Source organism: Solea senegalensis, linkage group LG2 (assembly GCF_019176455.1).
Source record: "Solea senegalensis isolate Sse05_10M linkage group LG2, IFAPA_SoseM_1, whole genome shotgun sequence".
In the NCBI taxonomy this organism is placed as follows: domain Eukaryota; kingdom Metazoa; phylum Chordata; class Actinopteri; order Pleuronectiformes; family Soleidae; genus Solea; species Solea senegalensis.
Genome location: NC_058022.1, coordinates 18,021,089 through 18,047,164, shown reverse-complemented (window position 1 = coordinate 18,047,164; position 26,076 = coordinate 18,021,089). Strand labels below are relative to the sequence as shown.

At 39.5% G+C, this 26,076-nt stretch overlaps 1 protein-coding gene across 1 annotated transcript in view; it reads right to left on the bottom strand.

The window, feature by feature from the left end:
• The window catches only part of pdia5 (protein disulfide isomerase family A, member 5), a 52,555-nt gene that overhangs the window by 2,843 nt on the left and 23,636 nt on the right, over positions 1 to 26,076 (bottom strand). Inside the window, exons 10-16 of the mRNA XM_044018532.1 lie at positions 25,153 to 25,224; positions 22,291 to 22,427; positions 15,313 to 15,383; positions 14,490 to 14,653; positions 13,659 to 13,789; positions 8,300 to 8,370; positions 158 to 292 (exon numbers count right to left, since the gene is read on the bottom strand). Coding sequence (XP_043874467.1) covers positions 158 to 292; positions 8,300 to 8,370; positions 13,659 to 13,789; positions 14,490 to 14,653; positions 15,313 to 15,383; positions 22,291 to 22,427; positions 25,153 to 25,224 — 781 coding nt within the window. The remainder of the gene's footprint in view (positions 1 to 157; positions 293 to 8,299; positions 8,371 to 13,658; positions 13,790 to 14,489; positions 14,654 to 15,312; positions 15,384 to 22,290; positions 22,428 to 25,152; positions 25,225 to 26,076) is intronic.

The following is a 26,076-nucleotide window of genomic DNA, read 5'->3' as shown; positions in this document are numbered from 1 at the left end:
ACGTCAACGAAAAGCGCAGAGCGTTACCGATGCTTGTGAATCCGTGTTCATTGCACGTTCCTTGGTCGTGACTTCAAAATGTAGCCTGTTTTCCCAGGAACTCCAACCTTACCTTTAAGTAAACATAATAGCAGAAAAGATATGAAATACAACTTACCCCGCGATCGCCGTTGTATTTTTCCACAAACTTGCCATAGTTGTAGTAGTTGAATGTTGGGTAACCCTCTACTCCTTCCTGCTTACAAAGCTCGTGATTCTGTCCTCTGGTACAGTCCACAGCGGCGTATGCAATCTGATTAACAGGTTACAGAGAACAATGGTGAGCGTAACACAGAGATAGACATTTATCATTTGTATCAAGAGTGAAAAATAAACTGCATAAACATGTTTACGATCATACTTAAAAACTCAATTTAAAGCTGCCTTTTATCTCTGGGACAAAGTTGCCCGAGGAGAAATTGTGCAATTGTGGTGTTTAAAATAGTTATTTTCTTCGACAATAAAAACAGCAATAATGACAACAACAAAGTTTAATGTAGGTGCTCATTTGTCCTGTGGCAATAAAAGCTGACAAAAGCATCTTGTGCTTCCTAAACGCTTTTGTATTTATGCTTCAACTGAGATTCTGTCATCAAGTGTCAGTGTTTTATTGTTGTATAAAAAATGACTTTAATTCACCTCCAGCACTTTTATTGTCAGGGTTTAATTAGTTATTGTATTTGTATCTCTTAAAACACATTATAATTGTACTGTAGATCAATACTATAAAAAGTACACGCACAACATTACAAGACAGTGTTATAGAAAACTCAATATTTTACAACAAAAAAATAACATGCATTCATTCACTCTGGTCATGAAGGCTGAGCACACTCTGTTTGCACAGTACAAAGCAATGTTTTTATAGTGAACAAAAACAAACGAAATAACAAAAACTAAAATTGAAAAAACATTTTCATTAATTGATATAAAAAGTTTAAAAAAATGTGCTTAATTTTCCTCTTTGTAAATCCATTTCATATATAATCCTTTTGGGTTCATTTGAAGGGTATTTATAATTTTGAAAGGTTGAATTTAAGACAGCATTTTCATTCATTCATGGAAAAAAAACAAAAACGTATGTCTTTTATTGGGTTTATTGTATTGTTTATTTTGTTTTTCCTCAGATTGAGCTCCTGAGACTCCAGACTCACAAGCAATTTGATTTGAAGGTTAATTATTTATTAATAACAATAATAATAATAATAATGATAATAATAATAATAATAATAATGATGATGTTCTGTTCATGTGCATCTTTCGTCTCTTGGCTATATCTTTCACCCAACTGAACAGTCACTACATCCATTTTGCACTTGTTTTTTATGACACAATAATTATTATGACCCTTCTGAATCTTGCACCTGGCAAATGCTACAACAAAATCTAACTAACACTGAAAGTAAACTAAAACTAAGCATTTACAAAAAATTTAAACTAATACAAACTAGCAAACCCACTTAAAAACAAAAAGTCAAAACTAAAACAAATGAAAAATCCAACACTATTATAACCTTGGTACAAAGTAGAATTCCAAACAGTCTTCTTCAATTTGTCTGAGGTATTGTGTGTGTTTTTTTTCTGAACAGTATCATGTTCTGATGAACTTCACATCGAACCTCATTGGATATAAAATAAACACCATTTGTATCAAATGGTGTTTCATTATTAGAATGTGAAATTCTCAAAAAATGTGTTTCGTCACAATGACCTTCAAATTTCACCATTTCCTCCTCGGATACGAATGACAGAATGTGCCACATGTAATAAAATCTTCTCCAGGCATTTGATTTATTGTGTTCACAAGAAGGAGATGGACATGAGAGGTCATGGTGACCTTAATCTTGGTCAAACTTTTATTTCCCACCATCAGTTCTGCCTTAACTGTATACTTTTCCCCTGCATATAAAAGGATTGGCTCAACAGTGTGACCTCTGTCCCTGATCAAACCTCTCTACAAGATGTGTAACTGCACAGTATCAGATATAAGGCTGCTACAATGTTGAGTGAAGAAAAACCACACATGGAGTCGACACTCCAGCCTCTTCTAATCTACGTGCCCATTATGGACCTACAGTACACGTTCCATCTGGATCTAACTTACTGTACATACACTATGAAGCAGCCAGACCTCTCAGGTTGACGAGGATAGAGTGTTACCCTGCTCCCAACCTCTGGAATAAACTTCCACATAATCTGAGGTGTGCTAAAACAGTCAGCTATTTAAATTAGGTCTTATCAGTACACTTTATACATAACCTTTACTATTTGTTTTTGCTTTTTTTGTTTGTTTTACTGCTGTTTAGATATTGCAGTTAGCAGTTGTTTTCTTAATGTGTTATTTAAAAGCACTTTTCACTGGCTTTTTTTATTGTCTGTCAATTTCTTTTTTTTTTTCAATGTTTCCTTTCCTCTGTAAAGCACCCAAGAGGAAGAGTATCTAATGCTGTGTTTCCACTATATGGTCCTAGCTCGCCTCGCCTCGGTCGTGTTTCCATTCCAATATGGTAGCTCCTCAACGTGGGCGTAGTCATCATAGCATGGCTGTATGAAACTGCTGAGACTTTGTTGTGTCGTGACGTGACGTGTAAAGCAGTAGTTTTCAGTGTACTGAATCATTAAAGATTTGTTGAATACTTCCTCCATGGATGGAGCACAGACTCCGTCTGACACGTCTGAAATACAGCAGCAGGGTTTGTGATGCGGCTCGCCGGTTGTGATCGCAGGCTTTCAGCAGTGCTGTCACTAAGTACACCAGACTGCTCTGGTAAATGTTGAGATATTAGTCATTTCCCTGGTAATTGTTGGAGATTTACCCACGTTTGTAGGATTGTTAAGTCATTTTAATTGATCTAACCAATGGAAACGCAAAATAACACGCTAGTGGAAAGGTGACTAAAATGGTATCACATAAATTACTATGCCTTGAATCCAAGTAACCTAAACCTCAATGATAGTATGTTCACAAGTATGGGACTGACATAAGTGTGGATGGATAACTGCAAACACAATACCAGCTAATGCTGGTGTGAAAGAAAAGAAATAAATGCATTACTCTTCAGCTGAAGAGGAAGATGGAGAAAAGATTCCCACAGCAGTCACTCCAGCATAAAAACAACAAAGGAGATTTATGTTGTGAGGCTGTTGCATCGATTAGTGACAAGTTACCCAATAAGGCGTAAATGCCACCTCACTGATACATGGCTCACTCAGCGTGTCCTTTTGGACAGCTGAAATGCCACCCTCTCTGGGCTCTGAACACTTCACATTGAACTTGTCAACAATAATCGTTCCCCGTACATCTGCCTGTTCAAGCCGAATGAGGAAATGACAAATCTGCTGTCGAGGGAAAACATATTAGACACTTTCTCTGTGTGCACTGCCATGAAGTGCCTCTCAAAACTTCTTGTCCCAATTACAAACAACAAGTGCCTCTCGGTTTTTGTTTTATACAAATACAAACACTGAAATGTCGAGAATCTGCATTAGTACCAACAAGCTGTTAGATGAGCGCACAAAGTGAGAAGTAGCTATGTCTGCTTAATTGGAAAAATACATTTAATGCAAAAGGAAGAATTTTATTTATTTTTATTTATATGTTTATTTCGGTCATGACATTTAGATCACTCATCACCCAGCAGTGTAGTTCACACAATACACATAACGAAAGAAGCCAAAAGCTTATCTAGTCCCGCTCCCATTATCATCACACAAGCTTTTTTTTATGACATTTACAAAGAAAAACATGTTTCAGCATCAGGTAGCACTCAGAGATATAGTCTAGCTCTTGACAGTCAAATCAGACTCCATGTGTGTCTGTACATGTGTCCATGATATTCCGTCGTGCGTGACAGTTTCGACTTGTTGCCTGGCATATTCAACTTCCCAAAAGTCACAAAATAATCCAATCAATAAAGGACAATGCTTCATTTTTTTAAATTTTTTTTTTTCCCCTTTAGTCATCCATCTCATCTGTAGGATTCGCCTCGCTTTCCTTCTCCATTCTTTTCACGTGCTCGAGGGTTGTGGAGACGTCGAATAGTTTACTACACGTGAGTGGGCAATACAGAGCCAATAAAGGGACAGTCCAAGTCTACAATTAATCAAGTGTCTTGAAATAGGTGTCTAAGTGCTTGCCCCAACAAGACGATTTCACAGTCTTGGTGCGAGCTGTGTTCATTCAGCAGAACTGAGGTGTTTTATCTTTTTAAAGCAACATTGTCAGCATAAATTCAACACTGTAAAATCACCTTAAAGCTATTGTTTTCAAAGGCCACGTTTTTCACATTTGACGACCTCTGAGTTATGACAGTTTGAGTGACAACATCACTACTTCAGGCAGCAGCAGCACCAACAAGGGACATAATTTAACTACGGACTTCATCCGACTGCTCAACCAGAGTGTGATCAATCAGAGTGGCTGCGAATTGACACAACAAAATGAAGTTGTGGAGATGCCGTTCTTCAAAGTCTGCAGCCAGTTCCATTATTGATTCATCTTCAGGTGACACCGAATCACACATCATGTCACTGATCCAATAGCAAAGTTTCTGAGGAGCAGTATATTACAAGTTGACTTGGTCTAAATTACCCAGTGTCATACTGAGGAGCCATTCATTGACTTCAGATCAATTGACTCCAGTTACCTACAGCTAATTACTGAAGATATTTGTATACCTGTATCTTAAGTGCTCCTTTTTGTTTTCCACTTCAAATTGACAAATAACTTTAACTTCATTTTGATTTACAACTTCTACACATATATGGCTATATTTATATATACATTTTATTTGATTAAACATTGGACATTATAAAGCTCCAAGACCTCGGCTTGAGGGAGGTTTGTGGACCTCTTGGGATTTTAATAGACTAGCCCTGCATTTTATTAAAGCTGCCATATTGGCTACATAGCATTCAATAGTAAATAATTGAAAGTGACAGCAAGTCACTGTGGCAAAGAACTCTTTACTTACTAATGTACTTTAAAAAAAATGTTTTGATGGGTGTTTTGGTAGTAATTTTACAATTTGACCTTTAAAATACTGTAAGTTTGGCTTAATTTCATGCATTTCTAAAACTTGTCCGACTATCTTAACTTGTGTTTTAACTTGTTTAACTTTTAACTTGTGTTTGTGTACATTTAAACAGTGAGGCTTGTTTACTAGCCTGCAGTATTCTTCGTCCCTGCCTCTGCTGTTGCCCTGCAGCATTATAGTATGTGCCACTGCCACCTGTTAAAATGTGGACCAAACCGGCAAACTACAACTTTGGCTCAGTAAAAACACTTCATAACACAACTCGACATCTACAGTGAAAGACCAGGGTCATTGTGTTCCATAAAATGATATAGTTCCAATGAACTTCCATTCTCTTGGGTACTTAAGTGTACGCTGTGCGGCTGCATCATTCAGAAGATACACGGGATAACAGGTGGAAACACCTTGCTCACCAAGCTCACTAGTAAATGGTTGAAACTGTGCTCTGTCATGAAAGAAGCCAGCTTTAAGAAACAAGTTGTCCAAGCCAATGTTTACATTTAACACAATGCTCTTGATTAGAATCTGGAAAAAGAAAAACAAGCTCAGAACCACCCATGCTCCCCTGCTGTCATACAGCACAGAGTGTGGAGTTTTGATTGTTTGTGTCTTCAAAGTTGGAGCTAAGCTTGTGTTTGTCTTTGGTAAATGAGGCAAAGGCAGCTAATAGACCTTGATCAACACCGGCTTGGTATAATACACTGAGGCTCAGCTTTATAAACAGACAGGACTGCCAAGTAAACACATGCTGAGTCCTCGGATTTACTCTCACCAAACACAACTCCACACTTCCACTGGAGGGACGTGGACAAGAGGTGAAGCCTTGTTTTCTTCAAGAGGTACAGTGCAGTTGTGAATGGCACACTCTCATCTGACTCGCATTTCCATGACGGAGTGTGTGGGTGAGATATGTAAATTACATATCTATTAATGTAATATGTTCAGCTACAAAGTCTAACATCATTAAGGGAATCGATATTGGTAAGTATCAGTATCAATCTGATACTGGTCAAAATCACTAGATTGGATATTGGACAGATAAAATTTAAAATCCGTTATAATCCAAAAATCCTATATGTTGCATGCTTCACTATGCAAAGACTGTAAAAGTATAAATAAAAATCAGCAAAAGCATTTTAGTTGAGTCATGTTTGGGTTGTTTATTTATTTTTAACCTGTTCTGTCCAGTACCTAGAACATGTAGTGTGGTTGACTGCATTCCCTGTGGCATGTTTTGGTCTACATGTGCGCCGCTATGTTCGATTTGTACCGATCTCACACAGTCTTGTGATATTTACTTAACAACGATATTTCTGTATCTTTACAAATGAATCGTTAAATGTATTGTTAACAGCTTGATAGTTCATAACAGTTTGAAAATGCCCGTATCTGACTCATTTCAGTATTGGTAGGACACAGAAAAGTGGTATTGTCCCTAAACATCGAAACCAGCATGACACAGAGTAGCTTGACAATAAAATTCACAAAGAACAAGAAGGCAATACAGTAAACAAAGTGCAACAGTGGATGACATCCAGCATTCCATGTTCTTTCTACTTCACATTTGGTTATTTATTACAAGAAGACAAGCTTTGTTTGAGAGAAGGCTGCCGTGATTATTTTGTGCTTACAAATCAACAGACTGCAGTGTGGCCTGGTCTGCCCTGCAGGAGCCGGACCACTGTGCCTCCTTAAATTAACTAATATATTGTGTATTTTACACATTCTTATTGCACCGCCTAAGCATTCTCTGGAGTAGGACGAGCGAATGATCATCAGAAAGTTGAAGATGTTGGAATAGTGCAGGTGCAGAATTACGTCCACTACGCTGTTTCACTGCTCAGGTCATGCTCTGTGATATATTGCCCCATCTCCACGATCTAAAATGTGGAGTGAACTCTGATGACTGAGGGAATTTTTCAGATTTTTTTTTTCCTGCCACTATGGCGGAGTTAACAAACTGAGTCACATGACGTCTGTGGCTCTAGCATACTTAAACCAAAGAAACATTTGTGACTGGTTATAAGTTTCAAATATTTAGGAATCATAGCTCTCTGTAAAAGCTTATGTTTGTTGGACTGATGTGATGCAGACTTGTTTTCCAGTTATTACAATATATATTTATTATAATGTGGATAACATAGTGTCATTTCACTGTTGATGCATTTAGTGTCTACTTTCAGAATGAATAGATCAACATAGGAATGCTTAATGTTTTAGACTTGTCGCTGAAGGGCAAAACTCAAACTTAAACAAAAACATTTCCAGCTCAGCTGTTGGGGTTTAATACTATTGAGAAATGTTACAAAGGATTGCCTCAGAAAAATGGATGACTAAGTTGTTGAGGTCACATTTTTATCCAATCTGATGATGATTCTGAGAATTCCAAACTAATGAAAGAGCTCAAGCGTCTGTGAGACATTGTGTATGTGTGTGTGCGCACAGGCGTGTATGTGTGAGTATGAGAGAGCTAGAGAACATGTGTGTGAGTCAAACACACACAGTTAAAAGAGGCTTGAAAATATTGACCTGCAGTCAGAGGCTTTTAAAAGCAGAGAGCAGGAGTGGGAGGGTTTGGGGACACGAGTCATGAGGGAAAGTATTGAGAGGGAGTTGAGGATGAGAGTGCCCTGTTGTGACTGCATGAACCTGCGATAACCCCAAAGCACAGCGTGTGAGGTAAAACTCACATGAAGACCAAACGCTACGAAGGAGATAAAATGTTGAACTGTGTTTTGGTTATGTATTAGCAGAGAGTAACTTTGATGACTGTGATCAGCAAAACATTACATTTGCTAATAGAGATACTGATATTTACCTGGAAAATGTATACTACTTTTTTTAAGTAGTATACATTAACTTAACTTAAGTAGTTAAGTAGTAAGAGGCTGAAACTGTTGCTTCCTGTGACTGGAGGCAGGTTTAAAGATAATTCCAGTTCAGTTATTTTTATAATGTCATAACGAGCCATCTTCAGTGGAAATCAAAAAAGATTTCACTTTTAACAGAGGCCAACATTTTGTTCTTTTTGAATTTGGCTGAGTGCTGAGTCCTAAAACGTCACTAGAAACACAAATGAAACTCATATCGATCTTTAATCAGTGGGTCATGACAGAAAAAACCAACATCATCACTGTAAGACTTAGCCTGACAGCTCCTTGCTGCACCACTGCTCCTTGATGTAAATGTGTGTATTAAACTGAAAGTGTGAAGGCAACACTAACCTTGCGGTCCTCTTTGAAGAGCTCCGCGGCTGTGGTGAAGTGAGGGACGGCGTTCTTGCAGTGCGGACACCCTGGGAATATGGAGATGTGACATTAGTATGACTCATCCTGACACTTCAACACATCAAATCCCTAAACAGCACCACGGCACGTTAAAGTTGCCACTAAAAGCCACACGCACACAGATGCAAACAAAATCATTTTATAACGCCATTTACTTAATCTCAAGCCTCTTCGTAAAGCATGTGCCCCTGTCACAATCCTGGAGTTATTTAGAGGTTTACGCCACATTAGAGATGGTTCACTTGTATGTTATGAGAGACTGTAAATTTCTTTATTGCTGCCATAAACACAACCTCCCTGGAGCTCTCTCCTCCAGCACTCATCCATTTACAGTACGTCAATACTTACACAAACATACCTCTTAGGTACTGCAGATAAATCACTTTTAAAGACAGGTAACAATTAATCTGTGGGGGCAGATTTTCAGATGTCACCTACATCTCAGTAAGGACGGAAATATGTGTTTTTGAAACACACTTGCAATCAAACAGACTGATTGCCGCTACAACATGTTTTTCCTTTGTCTACTGTTGGAATTTTGATGCTGTTTGCCCTTGACGTTCTTTTGTTGCAAATGCAAATGTCTTAAGTCAGAAAGGTGAAAAATGCAGAAACACCTGGGATGCACAGACAAGGTGGCAAATGGATTTTCCACCAGCATTGTCAGTCGGTGACAGGATAAAAGCTTTTCAGCACAGGATGGGAGTGAAATTACTAATCAATAAGCCCATGACAGAGAGCCACAAACAAGCGTTATTTTAAGGTATGTGGATTATAGCGTGCATTTTTTTTAAAGGGTTTTTCTGGTGCTCACTCTGACACAGGAGATCATTTGTGCTGATTATAAAGATAAGAAGTGATGACTGTTGCAAAAACACTTTGGTTACTTTGATTTGTAACATGGCTGCTGTGATTTGCTCCCTTTGAGCCACATTAGTTCAGAATCAGAATCAGAATCAGAAGAGCTTTATTGCCAAGTACGATTTGCACATACAAGGAATTTGTTCTGGTGTCATTGGCGCATAACAAGCATACAAATTTTTTAAAAGTGAACAGTAAACGTATATATACACAGTATATAAATGTTTTTAAAGATGAAAAAGAGCACTACAGAAAGAGCAGTAAAGAGCAGTAAAGAGCAGTACGACTGGGCAGAAGTGAGTAACAGTGCAAAGTGTAATAAGTAATAGTAATGACGTTAATATAACGCATAAAAGGATGTAATGATAATGTGACATGTAGAGGCAGAGGAGGAGTGTGAGGAGTCAGAGTGTCAGGGGGGGTCTCCGGGCCTTGTTGATAAGGCTAGTAGCAGACGGGAAAAAACTGTTCTTGTGGCGTGAGGTTCTGGTCCTGATGGACCGCAGCCTCCTGCCAGAGGGGAGTGACTCAAAGAGTTTCTGTCCGGGGTGGGAGGGATCAGCCATAATCTTTCCTGCACGCCTCAGAGTTCTGGAGGCGAACAGGTCCTGGAGAGATGGAAGATTGCAGCCGATCACCTTCTCTGCAGACCGAATGACACGCTGCAGTCTGCCCTTGTCCTTGGCCGTGGCAGCAGCGTACCAGATGGTGATGGAGGAGGTGAGGATGGACTCAATGATGGAGGAGTAGAAGTGCACCATCATTGTCTTTGGCAGGTTGAATTTCTTCAGCTGCCGCAGGAAGTACATCCTCTGCTGGGCTTTTTTGATGAGAGAGCTGATGTTCAGCTCCCACTTGAGGTCCTGGGTGATGATAGTTCCCAGGAAGCGAAAGGAATCCACAGTGTCAACTGTGGAGTCACAGAGGTTGATGGGTGCAGGTGAGGCTGAGTTCTTCCTGAAGTCCACGACCATCTCCACTGTCTTTAGAGCGTTGAGCTCTAGGTTGTTTCGGTTGCACCAAGTGACCAGCTGGTCAACCTCCCACCTGTAGGCGGACTCGTCACCATCAGAGATGAGTCCGATGAGGGTGGTGTCGTCCGCGAACTTCAGGAGCTTGACGGACTGGTGACTGGAGGTGCAGCTGTTTGTGTACAGGGAGAAGAGCAGAGGAGAAAGAACGCAGCCCTGGGGGGATCCGGTGCTGATGACCTGTGAGTCGGAGACATGTTTTCCCAGCTTCACATGCTGCTTCCTGTCAGACAGGAAGTCAGTGATCCACCTGCAGATGGAGTCAGGCACGCTCAGCTGGGAGAGCTTCTCCTGGAGCAGAGCCGGGATGATGGTGTTGAAGGCAGAGCTGAAATCCACAAACAGGATCCTGGCGTAGGTTCCTGCAGAGTCCAGGTGCTGGAGGATGTGGTGGAGGGCCAGATTAATTGCATCGTCTACAGACCTGTTGGCTCTGTAGGCAAACTGCAGTGGGTCCAGGAGGGGGTTGGTGATGGCTTTCAGGTGTGAAAGCACAAGACGCTCAAAGGACTTCATAACAACAGAGGTCAGGGCGACGGGTCTGTAGTCATTGAGTCCTGTGGTCCTTGGCTTTTTGGGAACAGGGATTATTGTCGAGGTCTTGAAGCAGGCTGGCACGTGACATGTCTCCAATGAGGTGTTGAAAATGGACAAAGTTGGGTGATAAGATAAGATAGGAGATGAGGCCAGTCTCAGTGGGCGTTTCAGTTCAACACAAACAGTTCTTCCACACCTAACTAAGGAAAACATGTTTAGATGGACTTTGATTTGTCCAATGTCAAGATAAAGAATAAAAGGGGCCAAAAATACTTGTAAACACCATTGTTGAAAACATAGAAGCTACATCTCATCTACTTATAAATACAAAGAACATCTGTCTGTCTGTCTGCTAATCGCATAAATGTCCAACAGGTTGTTTGAGGGGCTTCAAACTTAGCAGGCCTCTCACTAAGAACATCAGTGTGTGCAGTACCGACATTCGCCAAAAGGGCCGCTTCCTCCCTCTATCACACGATACAGATTATTTAATTATTTAAATTGGGCATTAGTTGTCATTGTTATTATTATTACGTTATAATTAACATATATTAAATATCTGTACTTACGTTTGACATAAAAAAAGATAATAAAAAAAAATATATATGTAGTATATATATCCAAAAAACAGGCACATTTTGAACTATTGTGCACTATTCTAATCAAATAAATTAGCATTATCATAATCTGCAAAACCTCATATTAGTTACCTACTGCTGATGCTGGCAATGTTATAATCAAGATCTCAGGATTTGCTCCCAAGCATCATTAACAACATTAACATAATGAACCCACAGTAAATTGATTTTACAGACTACAAATGCACTGACTGATAATGGCCATAGATATAATTAAGCATCTTACTGTTGTGTGTATGCTCACCAGCATTCATATACACACTGATAACTCCGACTTCGATTCAATTATACATCAAATGTGCAGCCATCCGATTACCTTCATTTCCAAAGCTTTTGCTCTCAGCCTGAATTCCACACGGACCAGAAAACCGTTTCTTGCATGTAAGTACCCTTTTAGCTGCAGCATTAAATGGCCTTTAAACCTTTAAAGCTCCAGTTGCATGTGAGAAAAAGTATATGCCATGTTTTCCCCCTCCACATGATGACAAGAGACTGGTCATTGGAACTGCTCACAGATTGCAAAACAGGATATTGCGACATAACTGAATATAGAGCAGGTGGTTCCGTATAGGAATACGACAGCTTTCACATCCCTCATGACAAGCAAGCTGCTTAAATGCAGGTGACAGACAAGTCACACTCATTTCTCTCCTCCACCTCCACAAATATGTTCTTTTAGCTGAATTCATCAATTACCGACAAACACACACACACACAAATTAAAAACGCAAAATCATTTCTTGGGAACTTAGCACCACTTGTAACACACACAGATGACTATAACAAATAGGCTATTAAGCTAATAAGAAAGGCGTTTGACAATGTATGTGTATTGAGGGACTACCAACATAATAATGAAATGTCTGGCAAGAGAGAGAAAATATGACAATATTATGTTTAATTTCAATTATGGTGATTGGAGGCTAAAAAAAGTTTCACCAGCCTAGATTTCATAGCAAGCAGTCATGAACTGCTTTATTAGACATATGATTCCTGTCTGAATCAGTGAGATACCAGTAAGCAAGGTACGGACCAGGTGGGTGGGGTGGAAGGGCAGCAGTTTCTAGCTTCCCGTTGTGCTTCTTTGCAGAAGCTATTGCCAAAAAGCCCAGCGGAGGCAGCAGCCTGACTACTGTGCCCCGTCTGGCTTTGAAGCCCTCATCAGACACAAGGGCAAAAAAAAAAAAAAAACAGGAGACAAAAAAGGTGCCTGTGTGTCTGTATATTGATATTTGAACAGGTTGGCTGCTCTATATTCCTTTGGCATCTGCGCTTTGTCTGAGAAGCTCGGATTAAGTGTGTCACCAGGTCTTTGCATTTCTGAAGAAATCATTTCAAAAGACAAGTTCAGTGGCAGAGACTCATCTCTGTGAGATAATGCCAGACTATATCCTACAACTACAGTTCGACTTGAAGCCAACTGGTGAACAAAATCTATTTAGCTTTGCTTTGAATACATAAATAAAATTCTGAAAAAAAAAAGTGATTTTTGCTCCTTGACTGCGTCTGTCTGCCAGGCTCATACAGAATGAAAACAGCTGCCTGCTGCTACTGGAGGAGGCTGAAAAATGTGTCACTCAAATCAAAACAATGAGATAAAAATAGGCTAAAACACTGCACAGCGCTGTACGTGAAAATCATCTGTGGGTGCATCACTAGCAGAAATGAGATGATAAATATTGTTCTTATTGTAACTATTATACATATTTATTAGAGAAGATTTAAATGCCTAAATCGGCCAAAAACTGAGAATTTGGTCACAAACAATTTTAACATTTCTGTCAAGATGTTGCATCAACATTAGGCAAAAACATTGCTTTGACGGGACTTTCCCCTCGTGTTTGTTTTGTTTTTAGGGGTCAATTTGGCTTTTTTTCAGCACATAGTATAATTCTGTTTTTCTGAGCAGTCTTTTGTGTTTTTACCCGTACAAATCTATTCTCAGTCATCTGAATCATTTCATAGTCTCCCCATGGCTTAGGTGGGGTTTATATACTTGGCAGGCAGCTTTGAGTTACATATGCACACTGGCCCAGGATATGACCATAAACAAGGACACGTTCACACTTGGTTGCAAAACACACGCATAATATTATGATCCAAACAGTCATGCAGATAAAATGTTAGTTTGTGCACATCGTCGAGGGCCAATTACAGAAGTAATTACAGGCCCTTGTGGATGTTTGCTTAACAGGTGTTAAATGGAGCTATTATAAATACAGCACTTACAGGGAGCATAGAACATGACCAGAGCATGTTTTTTCTTCTTCAGCGCCTCTCGGAAATCCTCTAATCCAAGATGGCTGACGCTGGACGGCTTGTCCTCCCAAGACTGCTCTGGTGGAGGAGGTGCTTGGGGACTAAATATATGAAACAGAGCAAAGTAATATTTATTATGCATACAATGAGGAGTGAAAAACACTGCTTTACATTTATTGTAGGTGGTAGCTGCCGTGTAAGTAGCGATACAGCTTAAGCAGAGTAAAATACTCTGAGAGACATTATATCACTCTTGCACAAACTAGTGTCTGTTGACCTGTAGTTGCAGACTTTTCTTTTATGTAATCTGTAATAGTCCCAGCTGGACTGATGTCATTGTAAAGTCTATTATATTTCACTATAACTCGTTCCAAAGATTGATCTTTAGTAAATTATGTTTTTTTTTAAATGTTTAGATACTTTATTAATCCCCTTAGGATTGCATTTTAACCCATCCTAGAACTAGGAGCAGTGGGCTGCCACACTGAGTAGCGCCCGGGGAGCAATGGGGGTTGGGTACCTTGCTCAGGGGTACCCCAGCCCTTTCGACCTGGTGGGGACTTGAACCGGCGACCTTCCAGTTACAAGCCAAGTTCCCTTTCCACTTGGCCACAGGCTGCCCTTAAGTTATATTCGCAGTGCAGCTAAAATGTTTTATGTTACTACTGCACTATTATCAAAATTACAGCAGCAATGTGGATAGGTATGAGTCTGGCTCTAAATGTGTTAAATTTGCAGAGGCTGGATTTGTTGGCCAGGAGTAAAGAAGTCACTGTGTTAACCATTAAGTGTGTGACTCACTTGTGCATGAACTCGATGATCTTGTCTTTGTTTCGGAGCTGTGGCAGCGTGTACTTCTCTTCACCTTTCTCAAAATACTTAACGGTTGGAAAGCCAGAGATCTTGAAGCGATCACCCACAGCCTTGTGCACGGTGGTGTCCACTGCTGCCAACACACCCGGACTCTGTGCAGTAAGAACAACAGCAAACCTTAAGTTATGCAGACTTATATCAACAATCATTTATGTCCCTTAGACTTAATATTTACACTTACCAGATAATGACTTTTAGAGTTCAATCTTTTGTTGTATATAAAAGTGCTGCATTAAAAAAAAAAACCACTAGTCGAAAATACAAAGACAAGAAAAATAAACTTGAAGGCTTAAGGTGAGAAAGGCTCCAGTCCATCTATATTAGATAATGGTAAGGCTTTTCATTGACCTCCAGTGCTGGGCAGAGAGCCACAAGGAGAAGGTCCAAGCATGTGGCTGAAGGGACTCTCATGGATGAGATAATTGCTACAGTCACTAGGCTGGATTTTTACAGGCCCTGCCCCTGGCTGGGGAGTGTTAGATCACCACAGAGGACATAATGGCAGAGAAGAGAGATGAAGAACACGCCCCGACTAATCAAAAACACATCGAGAGCTGGGCTTTTGTACAGACTGACAACAGAGTCAGCTGCAGTGGCCAACAGCCTTCAGGCCAAGAGGAGGGATTATTATGATCTGTTAATGAGGCACCGCCACACCCATGTATTTCAGTGTCCGTCAGAGTGTGACATGTGAAAAATGAACAAAACAATTTGTTAGAAATGCATGCTGTGTGCAAGTCGAGAAACTTACATTTGCGCCCTGGTTCAGTATTTCCGCAGCTTCATCATACTCTGGCTTCATCTTCTTGCAGTGGCCACACCCTAAAGGATTCAAATCCCACATTAGAGTCTAACTGATGACTGATTTCTGAGGCTGTTATCAAAGGTGTGAAATTAAATACAAGTTTTTTCAGTTGTTGTTAGAAACCTTTGTGGTAATAAAACAAACAAACAAAAAACATTTATATACTGTGTATATATACAATACGTTACTGTTTCACTTAACTTTTACTGTTTTACTGTTTCACTTAACTTCTTACTGTTTCACTTTCTTTTTTAAACTTTGTATGCTTGTATGCACCTATGTCACCAGAACAAATTCCTTGTATGTGCAAATCATACTTGGCAATAAAGCTCTTCTGATTCTGATTCTTCTGATTCTGATTCTGAACCCTTAATATTTATTATATATTATTTATTTAAATGAAGAACAGCAATAATAAACTTAGCTAGCATATCTTATTGTATAATATTGAACCTACATACGGACGGTTATTCAAATAGGCAAGATGGAGGCTGCTGTGGCGACCCCTATAGAAGAAGGACAGTTATTCAACCATCAGCTGAGTTAAATAAATGTAAATAGTAAATAGCTGTATCCGTGAAAATAAACAACATAGAGAACATTAAACCAATGCTATGATCAGTCTTTGAATCTTGCGATCTCTGCACAACATTACACGCACAGAGCCGTCGAGCCAGATCAATTTGTCAACAGCTGCAATTCTCTGGCGTCCCGCTGTTTCACCTCCGTTTAGCAGGGGGGTTTACTGCTGCCATGCTGAGGCTGTTACTGTAAATGAGACAACAAAAACGTCTCATGTTTAACAGGAGAGCTCATTTAAGTCTGACTGCTTACAACACGTTTCACTTATGAGCGTGTGTTCCTGTCTCAGCAGACATGCGAGGACCAGGGTGCGAGTAAGTGATGATTACAGTGGTGATCGAAGAAGAACGGGGGGAGAGTTGAAGGTGAAACAAAGTGGTGGAGGTGTTGATAGCACTGAACGATATAACTAAATCAATATCCTGACAAACAATGTACTTTATCAAAACATTTATGGGAACACTAATGCAATTTTTAATGTCTCATAGCAAGACAATCATTTCTTGTTTTAATACATAACTATTATAGCCAAGTATAGCAGTAACAAGTATGGGAGAGATTGAAATGATTGTTGCTGATGGCTCTGCTACGGTGGATTTAGATCCACAATAAAATTTAGCCAATATATTGCACTTTTTATTCATAGAAACATTTTAGCATAAAATCAGTGTGATGAATGAATCAGTGTCAATGAACTCACAAAACCTTTACCTTTTTGTCAAAGTGACAATTTTATTTCATTGACAGTGGTCTGATTAGACCATGAGTCAGTCATCTACTGGCTCTATGTTCAAATGTGATTTTCTTCCTTAAGAGAAAAATGCATTTCCTGCATCAGCCAATCAATTTACCTCTCTGTTCTTTCATCTTTAATTAAGAAAGCCCCACACGACTGGTGGTTTTTCAACTTCACTTTGCATTACCAAGAGGTTTTAGTGTAATTATAAGTGCACGTGAGAGTCTTCTTGTTTGAATAAACTCCATGTTTTATGTGGTGTGTGTAATTTTCCATAAACAAAATGGAAGACAATTTATTTTTGGATCTAAAATGACTTTCACATTCATAAAACACTTTGTCCTGCATGTTGTCCTACACAATATACAGGATATTTTGTTTTAAAATGTAATAAGTATGCTGTTTGATTAGAGGTGAGCAGTTTATGTGTTCGTGTGTGTGTGTGTGCTCACAGTAGTGTTGTGCACAGATGCATGAAACAAACTTGGTACATTTCCAAGCATGGTAAATTGCCCTTGTCATATCAGTTCAAGAATTCCTTTATTCAACATATAATGCAGTGCTGGCACAAGCTATAAATCAAGTGTGATATGCCTCATGCAAAAAAAGAGCAGCTTCCCTTTCAACTGAATCGCTGTAGTGTGTGATCATGCAGATTGTGTAGGGGCTGAACAAAGAAACAGAGTGAATAGGACTCTGACCCTTCAAAGTGATGAGTAAGAGAGAAAAGCAAATGTATGTCCTGTGCTCTGCATCAGTCCTGCTCTGCATTAAGAACAAGTGGTGCATAAGGGGCTGGCTGTGTGTGTGTGTGTGTGCACTTGTATTTGGGACCTCTTAAGGACCTGTTCTGGCATTAACACAGACATTGTCAGGACCAGGAGTCCTCATGAAAACCAAACATGGTCCTAAACTGGTTAAGTTTAAAGTTAGATCTAAGATTTAAATTGTGGTTAGTTTAGGCATTGACTGGTTATGATTAAGGTATGTTATAGTACTTTGGTTAGGCTGTCCAAATGAATGGAAGTCAATTAAAATGATAGCTGTGATTCACACAGTGTGGGGTAGAAGACATCAGAATCAAGAGAACGAACCAACTGGCCACATACCAATGTCGCAGCGATTAAAACCTTTAAAGTATGAGTTGGATGTCTGATAGATAGATATTACTTATCAACAAATGTTAGATGTTAAGGTAAGCCCAGTGGTAGAGCGAGTTGTCTTTTCAACTTGAAGGTTGTGGGTTTGATTCCCAACTCCACTAGTCAGCACACTAAAAGACGAGTAATACAGTAAAATGAGCTGCACATAGATGCACTGTATGAAAGTGTGAGTGAATGGCAAATTGTTTGTTGTTTGTATATAAATACAAGACAGGGAGGAGCTGCTGTTTATGTCCTGAACCTTGTAAGGTTTCACTCTGGTAGCATTGCTCTGTTGCAGGTTTCGTGGCTTTAAGTTGCACATATACAAACCCGACTAGGTGCTGTTCAGGGGACGGTGTGAATGGCCGCATTGAGAGGTGGACAGAAACGCAAGCTGATGGTGGTGGTTGGGAAACCATTAATCTCACGGTGACAGCAGGGCCATTAAGAAACTGCACTGAAGCAGCAAGGCTGGGCATCAGTGTGCACGAGAGACAGAGGGATATTCAGTGCAATTGTGTGCAATAAATGTTTGTGTCATAGTGTGAAATAAGTGTTTGATATGCGTCACGGGTGCACAGATATTTAATATGTGTGTACGCGGATGTGTGTATGTGTTTGATGAAAGCCTGTTTCAGATGACTGCCCACGCTTTGAGTGACAGGATGAATGGTTGCTGTCCGCAGGGCGAGTCACCTGCAGGATGAGTGTCTGTGAAGCTGTGCCACCATGTAGAGACAGGGAGGACATATCTGCTGTCTTTAATGTCCAAACCCAAACCATTTCTGGAAGTGGAAAGAAAAAGTTCTCTGACCTAGATAGCAAACAACTAATGACACGAAAATCACCTTGGGAGGCTTGTGTGATAAGGTATAGTGTCTGTACTTGGGAAAGAAAAGTGAGACCATGACAAGTCATAATAGTTCTAAGCCAAGATGTAAAGATGATAATCTAACAGAGTTCATGCATAACTATAGAAAATGTTGATTTCAGTAACTGTTACAAATTTGGCTCACTGTTTGGGTTTTTTGTTGACCCTGAAATGTACAGTATGCAGGCAATTTGCTTGGCATTACTGATCAATAATTCTATAATGACCTTTCAGTGTAATGTAAATCAAGTGATCAGATAGAGTACTACACTCCTGCACTTCCTTTGGGCTATGTTTACAGCTTTGAAGGAAAACATTGATCAATCACCAGGCAGTTCAATCAATGACTGGCCTCAGCCCACGTAAAAAGAATTACAATAATCCAGCTAAAACGTTACAAACGCATGGATCAGCCTCTCTAAAACATTGGTAAAGAGTGAGGCCGTCACCTTGGCGATAAGCATTAGCTGAAAGACGCTGGACTTGACTAAAAAGGTCCGCTTATCAAATTTAAAAGGTCTGTCAAAGTGGATGCCAAGGCTCTAAACTGAAGTACCAACATCCATTCAATCAGGTGTTCAAACACTATGACCTCCATTTTATCCACATAAAAGTTGACGTTTTATGTCATTATCACAATCAACATAGAGAGAAAGACCCTGTTTCTCTGTGTGTGTTGCACATTTTCAGCAAAGCTATTTAAAGATAAACCATTTATTTGCCAAATTGACCCTAAAGGCAGCATCTACAAAGAGCATAGGATAGGGCCCAAAACAGAAACCTGGGGGTACACCACAAGTAACAGGGCCTGTCCATGGGAACAGAGAAACTCTGTCAAGCAGGACTGAAACATTTAAGAGCCACAACTTTGGCCAAAAGACAGCTAGGTACTGATGTAAAAAAAAAACCTGGAAAAAAGTAAAGAGTCTAAAAAAAAGTTGGGGAGTAAATGCAATGAAACATGTCAAAATCAGTGAAGCATGTTAGAGATGAAGAGATCGCCCCGGGTCATCTCTCGTGCGTGAAATGAGTGTGTCTGTCTGTGCTCATCTGATGAGCTCAGGACAGCAGAGCCGCAAACCCAATGAGTACTTCAACATCCTGCAGATGAACCTCAACAATCAACTACTTTTTCTAGCGATCCTGACTGCTACAGCTTTAATGTATTTTTTATACAGTAGACGAAAGCATCAGCACTCAGCTGCATAGTCATATCTTTCATAGCTAAAGAACTTGAAGTAGGTGATTTTGGCACAGATTATACTTGGGATCAATCGGCCAAGAAGCATGGAGACATTTTGAAAAATGTTCCACTAAAGCTGCTATCATAAATGTGCGGAAGCCTCTGAACTTTTCCAGACTTCACCCAGAGGAGGAAGCAACAATACACACAGCTAAGCATTGTAGCTACTTATTGACCAAAAGCTGAGCCAAGTGCTTGCATGCAACATTTCCCTCTATCCTGGTGTGGACGTATTGAGTAAGGGTTGTTTTTACATTCCAAGCAGACTGATCTCATGAATAAAATCAAGTCACTTGGCTTTTCCTGTTAAATGGATCATGTTTACAAATATTCCAGATCATGACAGCTTATGTCCTGCCAACTGGAAGAAGTTATATAAGTATATATTCTTGAGTTTTAGGTAGAGAATAACAAGAAGTGAATGTGCCATTTCCCATTGCAGAATATGGGTGTTAAGGATGTGTTAAAATCACCTCAGCCCCTGGAGAGTGTTTACCCTCTGGGTAGAGTGCAGTGCTCCAAGCAATTTGGAGGTGCAAAAGCTCTGCAGCAATGAATGTAATGAAATTTTGAAAACAATGAATCACTGTTACACTGAAAGCTATAGGAAATGGCCATGTGTTTATTTATTCATTATATTACATTATGGAGACTGAGATGAGCACAGAGGGAAACTGAATAGTTGGGGAGGTAAAGAGAGGAGAAAGGACAATGATGTGATATGGTCAGTTAAGAGTAAGCAAAAAGTTAAATAAAAGTAATCAAATCAAGGTGAAAAATCATATTCAATACAATTCAGGCCGCGTTGCGCAGTGCTTACTCTCAGAAAATGTAAATCCATTTGCCTGATTTTACAGTTATGCGTCAGTCTCATTTATCAACACAGAAATCTCCTTTGGGCAACTTGCTCGCATACAGGAGGGCTGGACCAAAGCGAAGCAATTCTGAAACTGGAAAAAAAAACTATTATACCCTCTGATAAAATCTGGCATGGTTTCCAAATTCTGCAGCAGTACAGGGAATGAATCAAAAATGAAAATCAGGCTAATGGAAACATACGGCAATGAGGGTTTCTTTGTTACACCTTACTTAAGAATGAGTGTGTGGTACGGATATTGGGTAACTGTGGCAGACAGCTCAGGTCTTAGTGACATTGTTATGAGTTTTGTAGTAAAATGCTCTACAATTTTTTAACTTTTTTTTCTAGTCTTGACGAAGACTCATCACAATGTTGTACACATTCATACAGTGTATCTGTACACACCTTTGCTATTATACTCCATTCACACTCAGCTACCAGGAGCAATTATAGGTCAAGCGCCTTGTCCAGGGAAATCTCAGGGATCTAATTGGCCAATTAGGGGTGAAGACCTGCCCCTTCTCTGTGTTTGATTGGTTTTGATTATGAAAAGTGGCGATAGAGAACACAGCTTGTAGAAAGACATGAGAGAAAATGAAAATCCATGGCGTAGACATAGGAAATGTTAGGTGCACCAATGTGACCAAAGAATACATTTTGTCGCACTCAAAGAATTTCTGGTCACATTCTAGAGCCATAATCTGCCAGCTCCCAAGTACAAAGTGTGTAATATCTGACTGAGTCAAAGTGCAAACAGATAAAGGCAGAATGCAAATATGATGTGATGCTGTTATGAATATGTTAATAAGGAATACAGGCCTTTTTGTATTGCCGACATTTTGACATGTCACAGAAGGAAAGGAACAGATGTAAATAATAAAATGCATTAACAGGGTGCCTGAAGGGAACACAGCTTTCTGACGATATATCAAAATGTGTGTTGTGAAAAGCTACGTACAGCTTTTATTTAGTTATGTTGATCTTTTAGTTGATTACTTTCACCTGCTGTGAGTTATGGTGTGCATGAGGTGATCTGTGTTGTTATTTGTGTGACTCCAAAATAGTTCTACCCTTGAGAATCTGCAAGAGAAGGTTTCACACAGCAGGAAGACATGTGAAGCTTCACTGACACGCTGCTGCACATATTTTATCACTGAAACCTATTCTGTTTTCTAAGGACTATCAATTTATCTTCTGCTGAAAGGTTTGTATAAACTTGAGGCTAACAATAATATATACTAGCAATAATTCAGTGGCAGTTACTGGTCTTTCGAAGCAGGGGAAGCTCATGCTCCTGCTCATTTTATTTTAGTAAATAATTTACCAACATTCAATTTCAGTACATTATTTCCCAAAAATGTGCTTTGCTACTTCACATTTGGGCTGTGGATAGTTGTAATGTTCATTTTTGACTTTGTAAACATCTAACAATTCATTTTTTTGTGAATTGATGGAGTGCTGGAATTTTTAAGTTTGCTTTTTACTCACATGGGGCATAGAACATGATCATAGCTGTAGGATGCTCTTCTAAGAAGGTGTCAAAGGACTCATCAGTTAGGTGGAAGACTGGAGAGTCCGTCTCCGACCATGGCACCTCCGGTGTCTTTGGCTGGGGGGGCTGAGGGCTGAGACAGGAAGGGCAGACAGAGAAGATCAGGGACATGTTAATAAAGCAGACAAAACTCCAGCTGACACACAGTGTTATTATCTGTATGGAGCCAAAATCAAATACAGCTGAAACTTACACTCCACCCAATCACCCGCACACACTCTTACACACATCTGGACCAAAACAGGCCCTGCCTTGATGACGGCGCACAATGGTGCAATGCCAAGAATAGTTGGACACAGATATAAACATCTACATACTTCCTGCACATATACAACACAGGATTTAATAAGACACACTCACAGACACAAGGAAAGGCACTGTGATCATTTTAGATGAACTACATAAACAACAAATTACATGGAGACTTATTTAAATAACTGTGACCACTGACGCACAAGTAACTTTTCTCATTACAAGATCATCTGGCTTGATCCAAGACACTGATGCCATATGGGAATAAAGACTTTGAAAAATACTTCTAACTACTTTCTACTTCTACTTTCTCATCTTATGTGTCAAGAAATGCTGCTTCTTGTCCAGATATGCATCACTTTTTTTTATCTTCATATGTTTCCTGCCTAAGAAAAATGTATATCTCTAATATTAAAAAAAAAACAGGTCAGAATAAGGCTTTTATCAAAAATAATGTGGTTTTTGAGTGACAGTTAGATTCTGACCTTGACTGTTCTTGGCCAGCATAACAGAGTGGGAAATCAAATAAGAGTGTGGGCATCAGCAGACATTGGAGGAGAGGAGAGATAACTGTAGCTTAAAAAAAAAAAAAAAAACCGAGGCAGAAAGCGATACAGACAGAACACCAGGGATCCAACATCTCAAAATGTGAGCACAGCAAATCAAACTACTCTAGGGAAACCGTTCAGCACCATTTACTTAAATGTTCTTCTCCATCTGTGGCATCAGATTTATAAAAAAAGTGCAGATGTGATGAGGCTAACAGGAGGCCAGTCTTAGGTCTTTACACCATTGAGCAAATTTAAAAGCCTAACATCAGTAATGTAAAATGTTTTGTTAAAGATTATTAAATAGATACAATAAAATAAATAAATAAAAAACTAAATAGTTTGTAAATTCAGTTTCACCAGTGTTTCCCAATTTAAAAAAAAAATAATAATAATGTTCTCAATAGCATCTCTATATATGGCTCTGTGATGGACTGGCGACCTGTCCAGGGTGTACCCCGCCTTTCGCCCTATGTCAGCTGAGATTGGAAACAGAACCCTTCGCACCCTCATGTGGAGGATACAGCTGTATGGAGGATGAGGGAGTTCTCATTAGTTTGGCAATTTGGCAACTACTTCTAAATTACACCACTGGACACTGAATAAGCAGAGTGGTTTAAGGCTTAGGACTGGTGAAGTGGGCAGTTACTGCTTGAATTCATCCTCTGCCTGTCTCTCTCCTGTGACAGCTGTGAAAGCCCTGCTCTGTGCCCTATGGCTGCAACCATGTGGACAGTGGTGGCTTTCCAGCCAGGCCCTTAACACAAGTGGAAATGTACATGGAGGAGAAAAGGGGGGAAAAGACAGAGCCGAGCTAAGGTCGGGGTGAGGTAGTTACAGTCAGACAGTGTGAGCCAAGGTGAGAAAGAATAATGAGACAAGAGCAGGTGTGGATTGATCCCAAGGTGAGTGTGTGAGAAGCAGAAGGTGACAAAGGAATAGGGTGATATCTAGCAAATGGTATTGTTAAGATTTTATTGGTATTACAGTATAGATTATTGATCTAGTATAGTTGTTTTTCTTATCTTTTATGATTAAAAGCAAAACAAAATACTAACTGACTGTTCTCATATGTGCTGAATATTGATCGATATTCTTAAGAAGCACCACCACTGTTATGGGTAAAAAGCAGTCACTCCTCATAGTAATCTGATAATTCATTTTTCAATGACATTTATGACCACGTATTGATGGTTTCAGATTGACTTGTATTAAAAACCAGCTGGCTAATGGTAAATTTATTTATGAACCCACACGTCCCTGTGTGGCACCTGGCTGCTAAGAGAAATAACATACATTCCCTGGAGTGACAACAGAGGAGCTATGAGCTCGGCAGCCAGAAAACAGCTCACCTCTCTGCCTGGGCGTGATGAAGTTACACTAGAGGTTTTGACATTTTGCTTGCGAGTCTGAGCTTACATGCAAAAGACTTGAAGCATTTGTGACAATGAGCACTGTCAGCATCGTCTCCATTGATCCACGGAAGTGTAACCTCATTTCTGAAGGTTTAGTTCTCTCCTGCATGCTCACAAAGAGTTCCTGCATGTGTTTCTGTGTGATTGCTGCACGGCACTGCAGTGTGTGACACACAGAGAGAGAAGCAGCCTTGCACACAAGCAGAGAAAAAGGGCGAGGGGAGATAAGGCATCATAGAAAATGTCTTAATCAGAAATGGGTACTGATGAGATAAAACATTTAAGATACCTTTTATGTAGCAATAATAAAAGGGAAACCTATTACCTCACGTTACCTAATTTCTACGGCGCTGATAATGTCAAAGCTTATCAATATGATTGTCTTTATTAGTAATACCACACACCTACACTGACGTGTGCAGCCAGTTTAGTTGGTGTAGAAGAGAGAACGCAGGCTGTACGTTAGAAGTCCTGTTTCTTATCAGAAAAATAAAATCTATAAATATACAACATGTGTAAGTATTGAATTCAGTATATGGTTACTGAATCTCCAGAGGGTGAAAGTGATTAGGCCTATACTCACTTCTTCATCCAGTCAGCAATATCCTTGGCTGTGGCTCCGTAGTTTTCATAGTGGTGAAGGAACTTCCCCTTCCTGAAAAACAGCAATGATATGATGTGTCAGCGGTGGACACAATTATGTCTAAGTAGGATGTAACAAAGGACTTGCCAACATGAACCATCAATAAATAGAAAATAACTATCTATGATATATTATTATTATTTTTTGTTTTTGTTTAATTTCAAGGATAATGTTTCTGGAATACTCATTTTTGATTATCACAAAAACCTACTGCCTAAATGCCATTAAAATGTTTAAGAGGTTTGTAGCTCTCTCTTTTGTGGACAGCAGCAGATAGTTAGATTAGAGAGCATACACATTTTGATTAATAACACGATACACTCAACTATATAATCCAATCCGAGATGAGGAGGCACAAATTGCAACACAAACGCAGTTTATAAATACAATTTGCTGCTAAAGAACTACCATACCATAAAACAGGTTTTTTTAAAATCTTAATAAGAACATTTTTTAATATTCTTTTGCCTAAACTTTTAAAAATGCAACATCAAGATATGGGTCAGACCTTGGAGAAACTGAACCTGCCAGATGCACATTTCACCATTGCACACTCTTTCCACTGATTTGCACTCTTATGTCTAGCTTATACATGCAAATAAGAAATGCTATTCAAGCTGACAAACTACACTGATTGTAGTATCTATCTGTGTTTGCAGTGTTTAAAGTGGATGTGGATGTGATGGCTCAATCCCGTGTTGAAGGATCAGTGCCAGTAGCGACTGGCTCTGTGTTTCTGCAAACACAGGCTGAAGGCAGCGACCTCAGTTACAGCTCCAGAGATACACTATAGAACCTATTAAAAGGTGATACATGATAACACATGGTGGATTTGGGGCTTAACACTTGCATTTTAAGTGACCT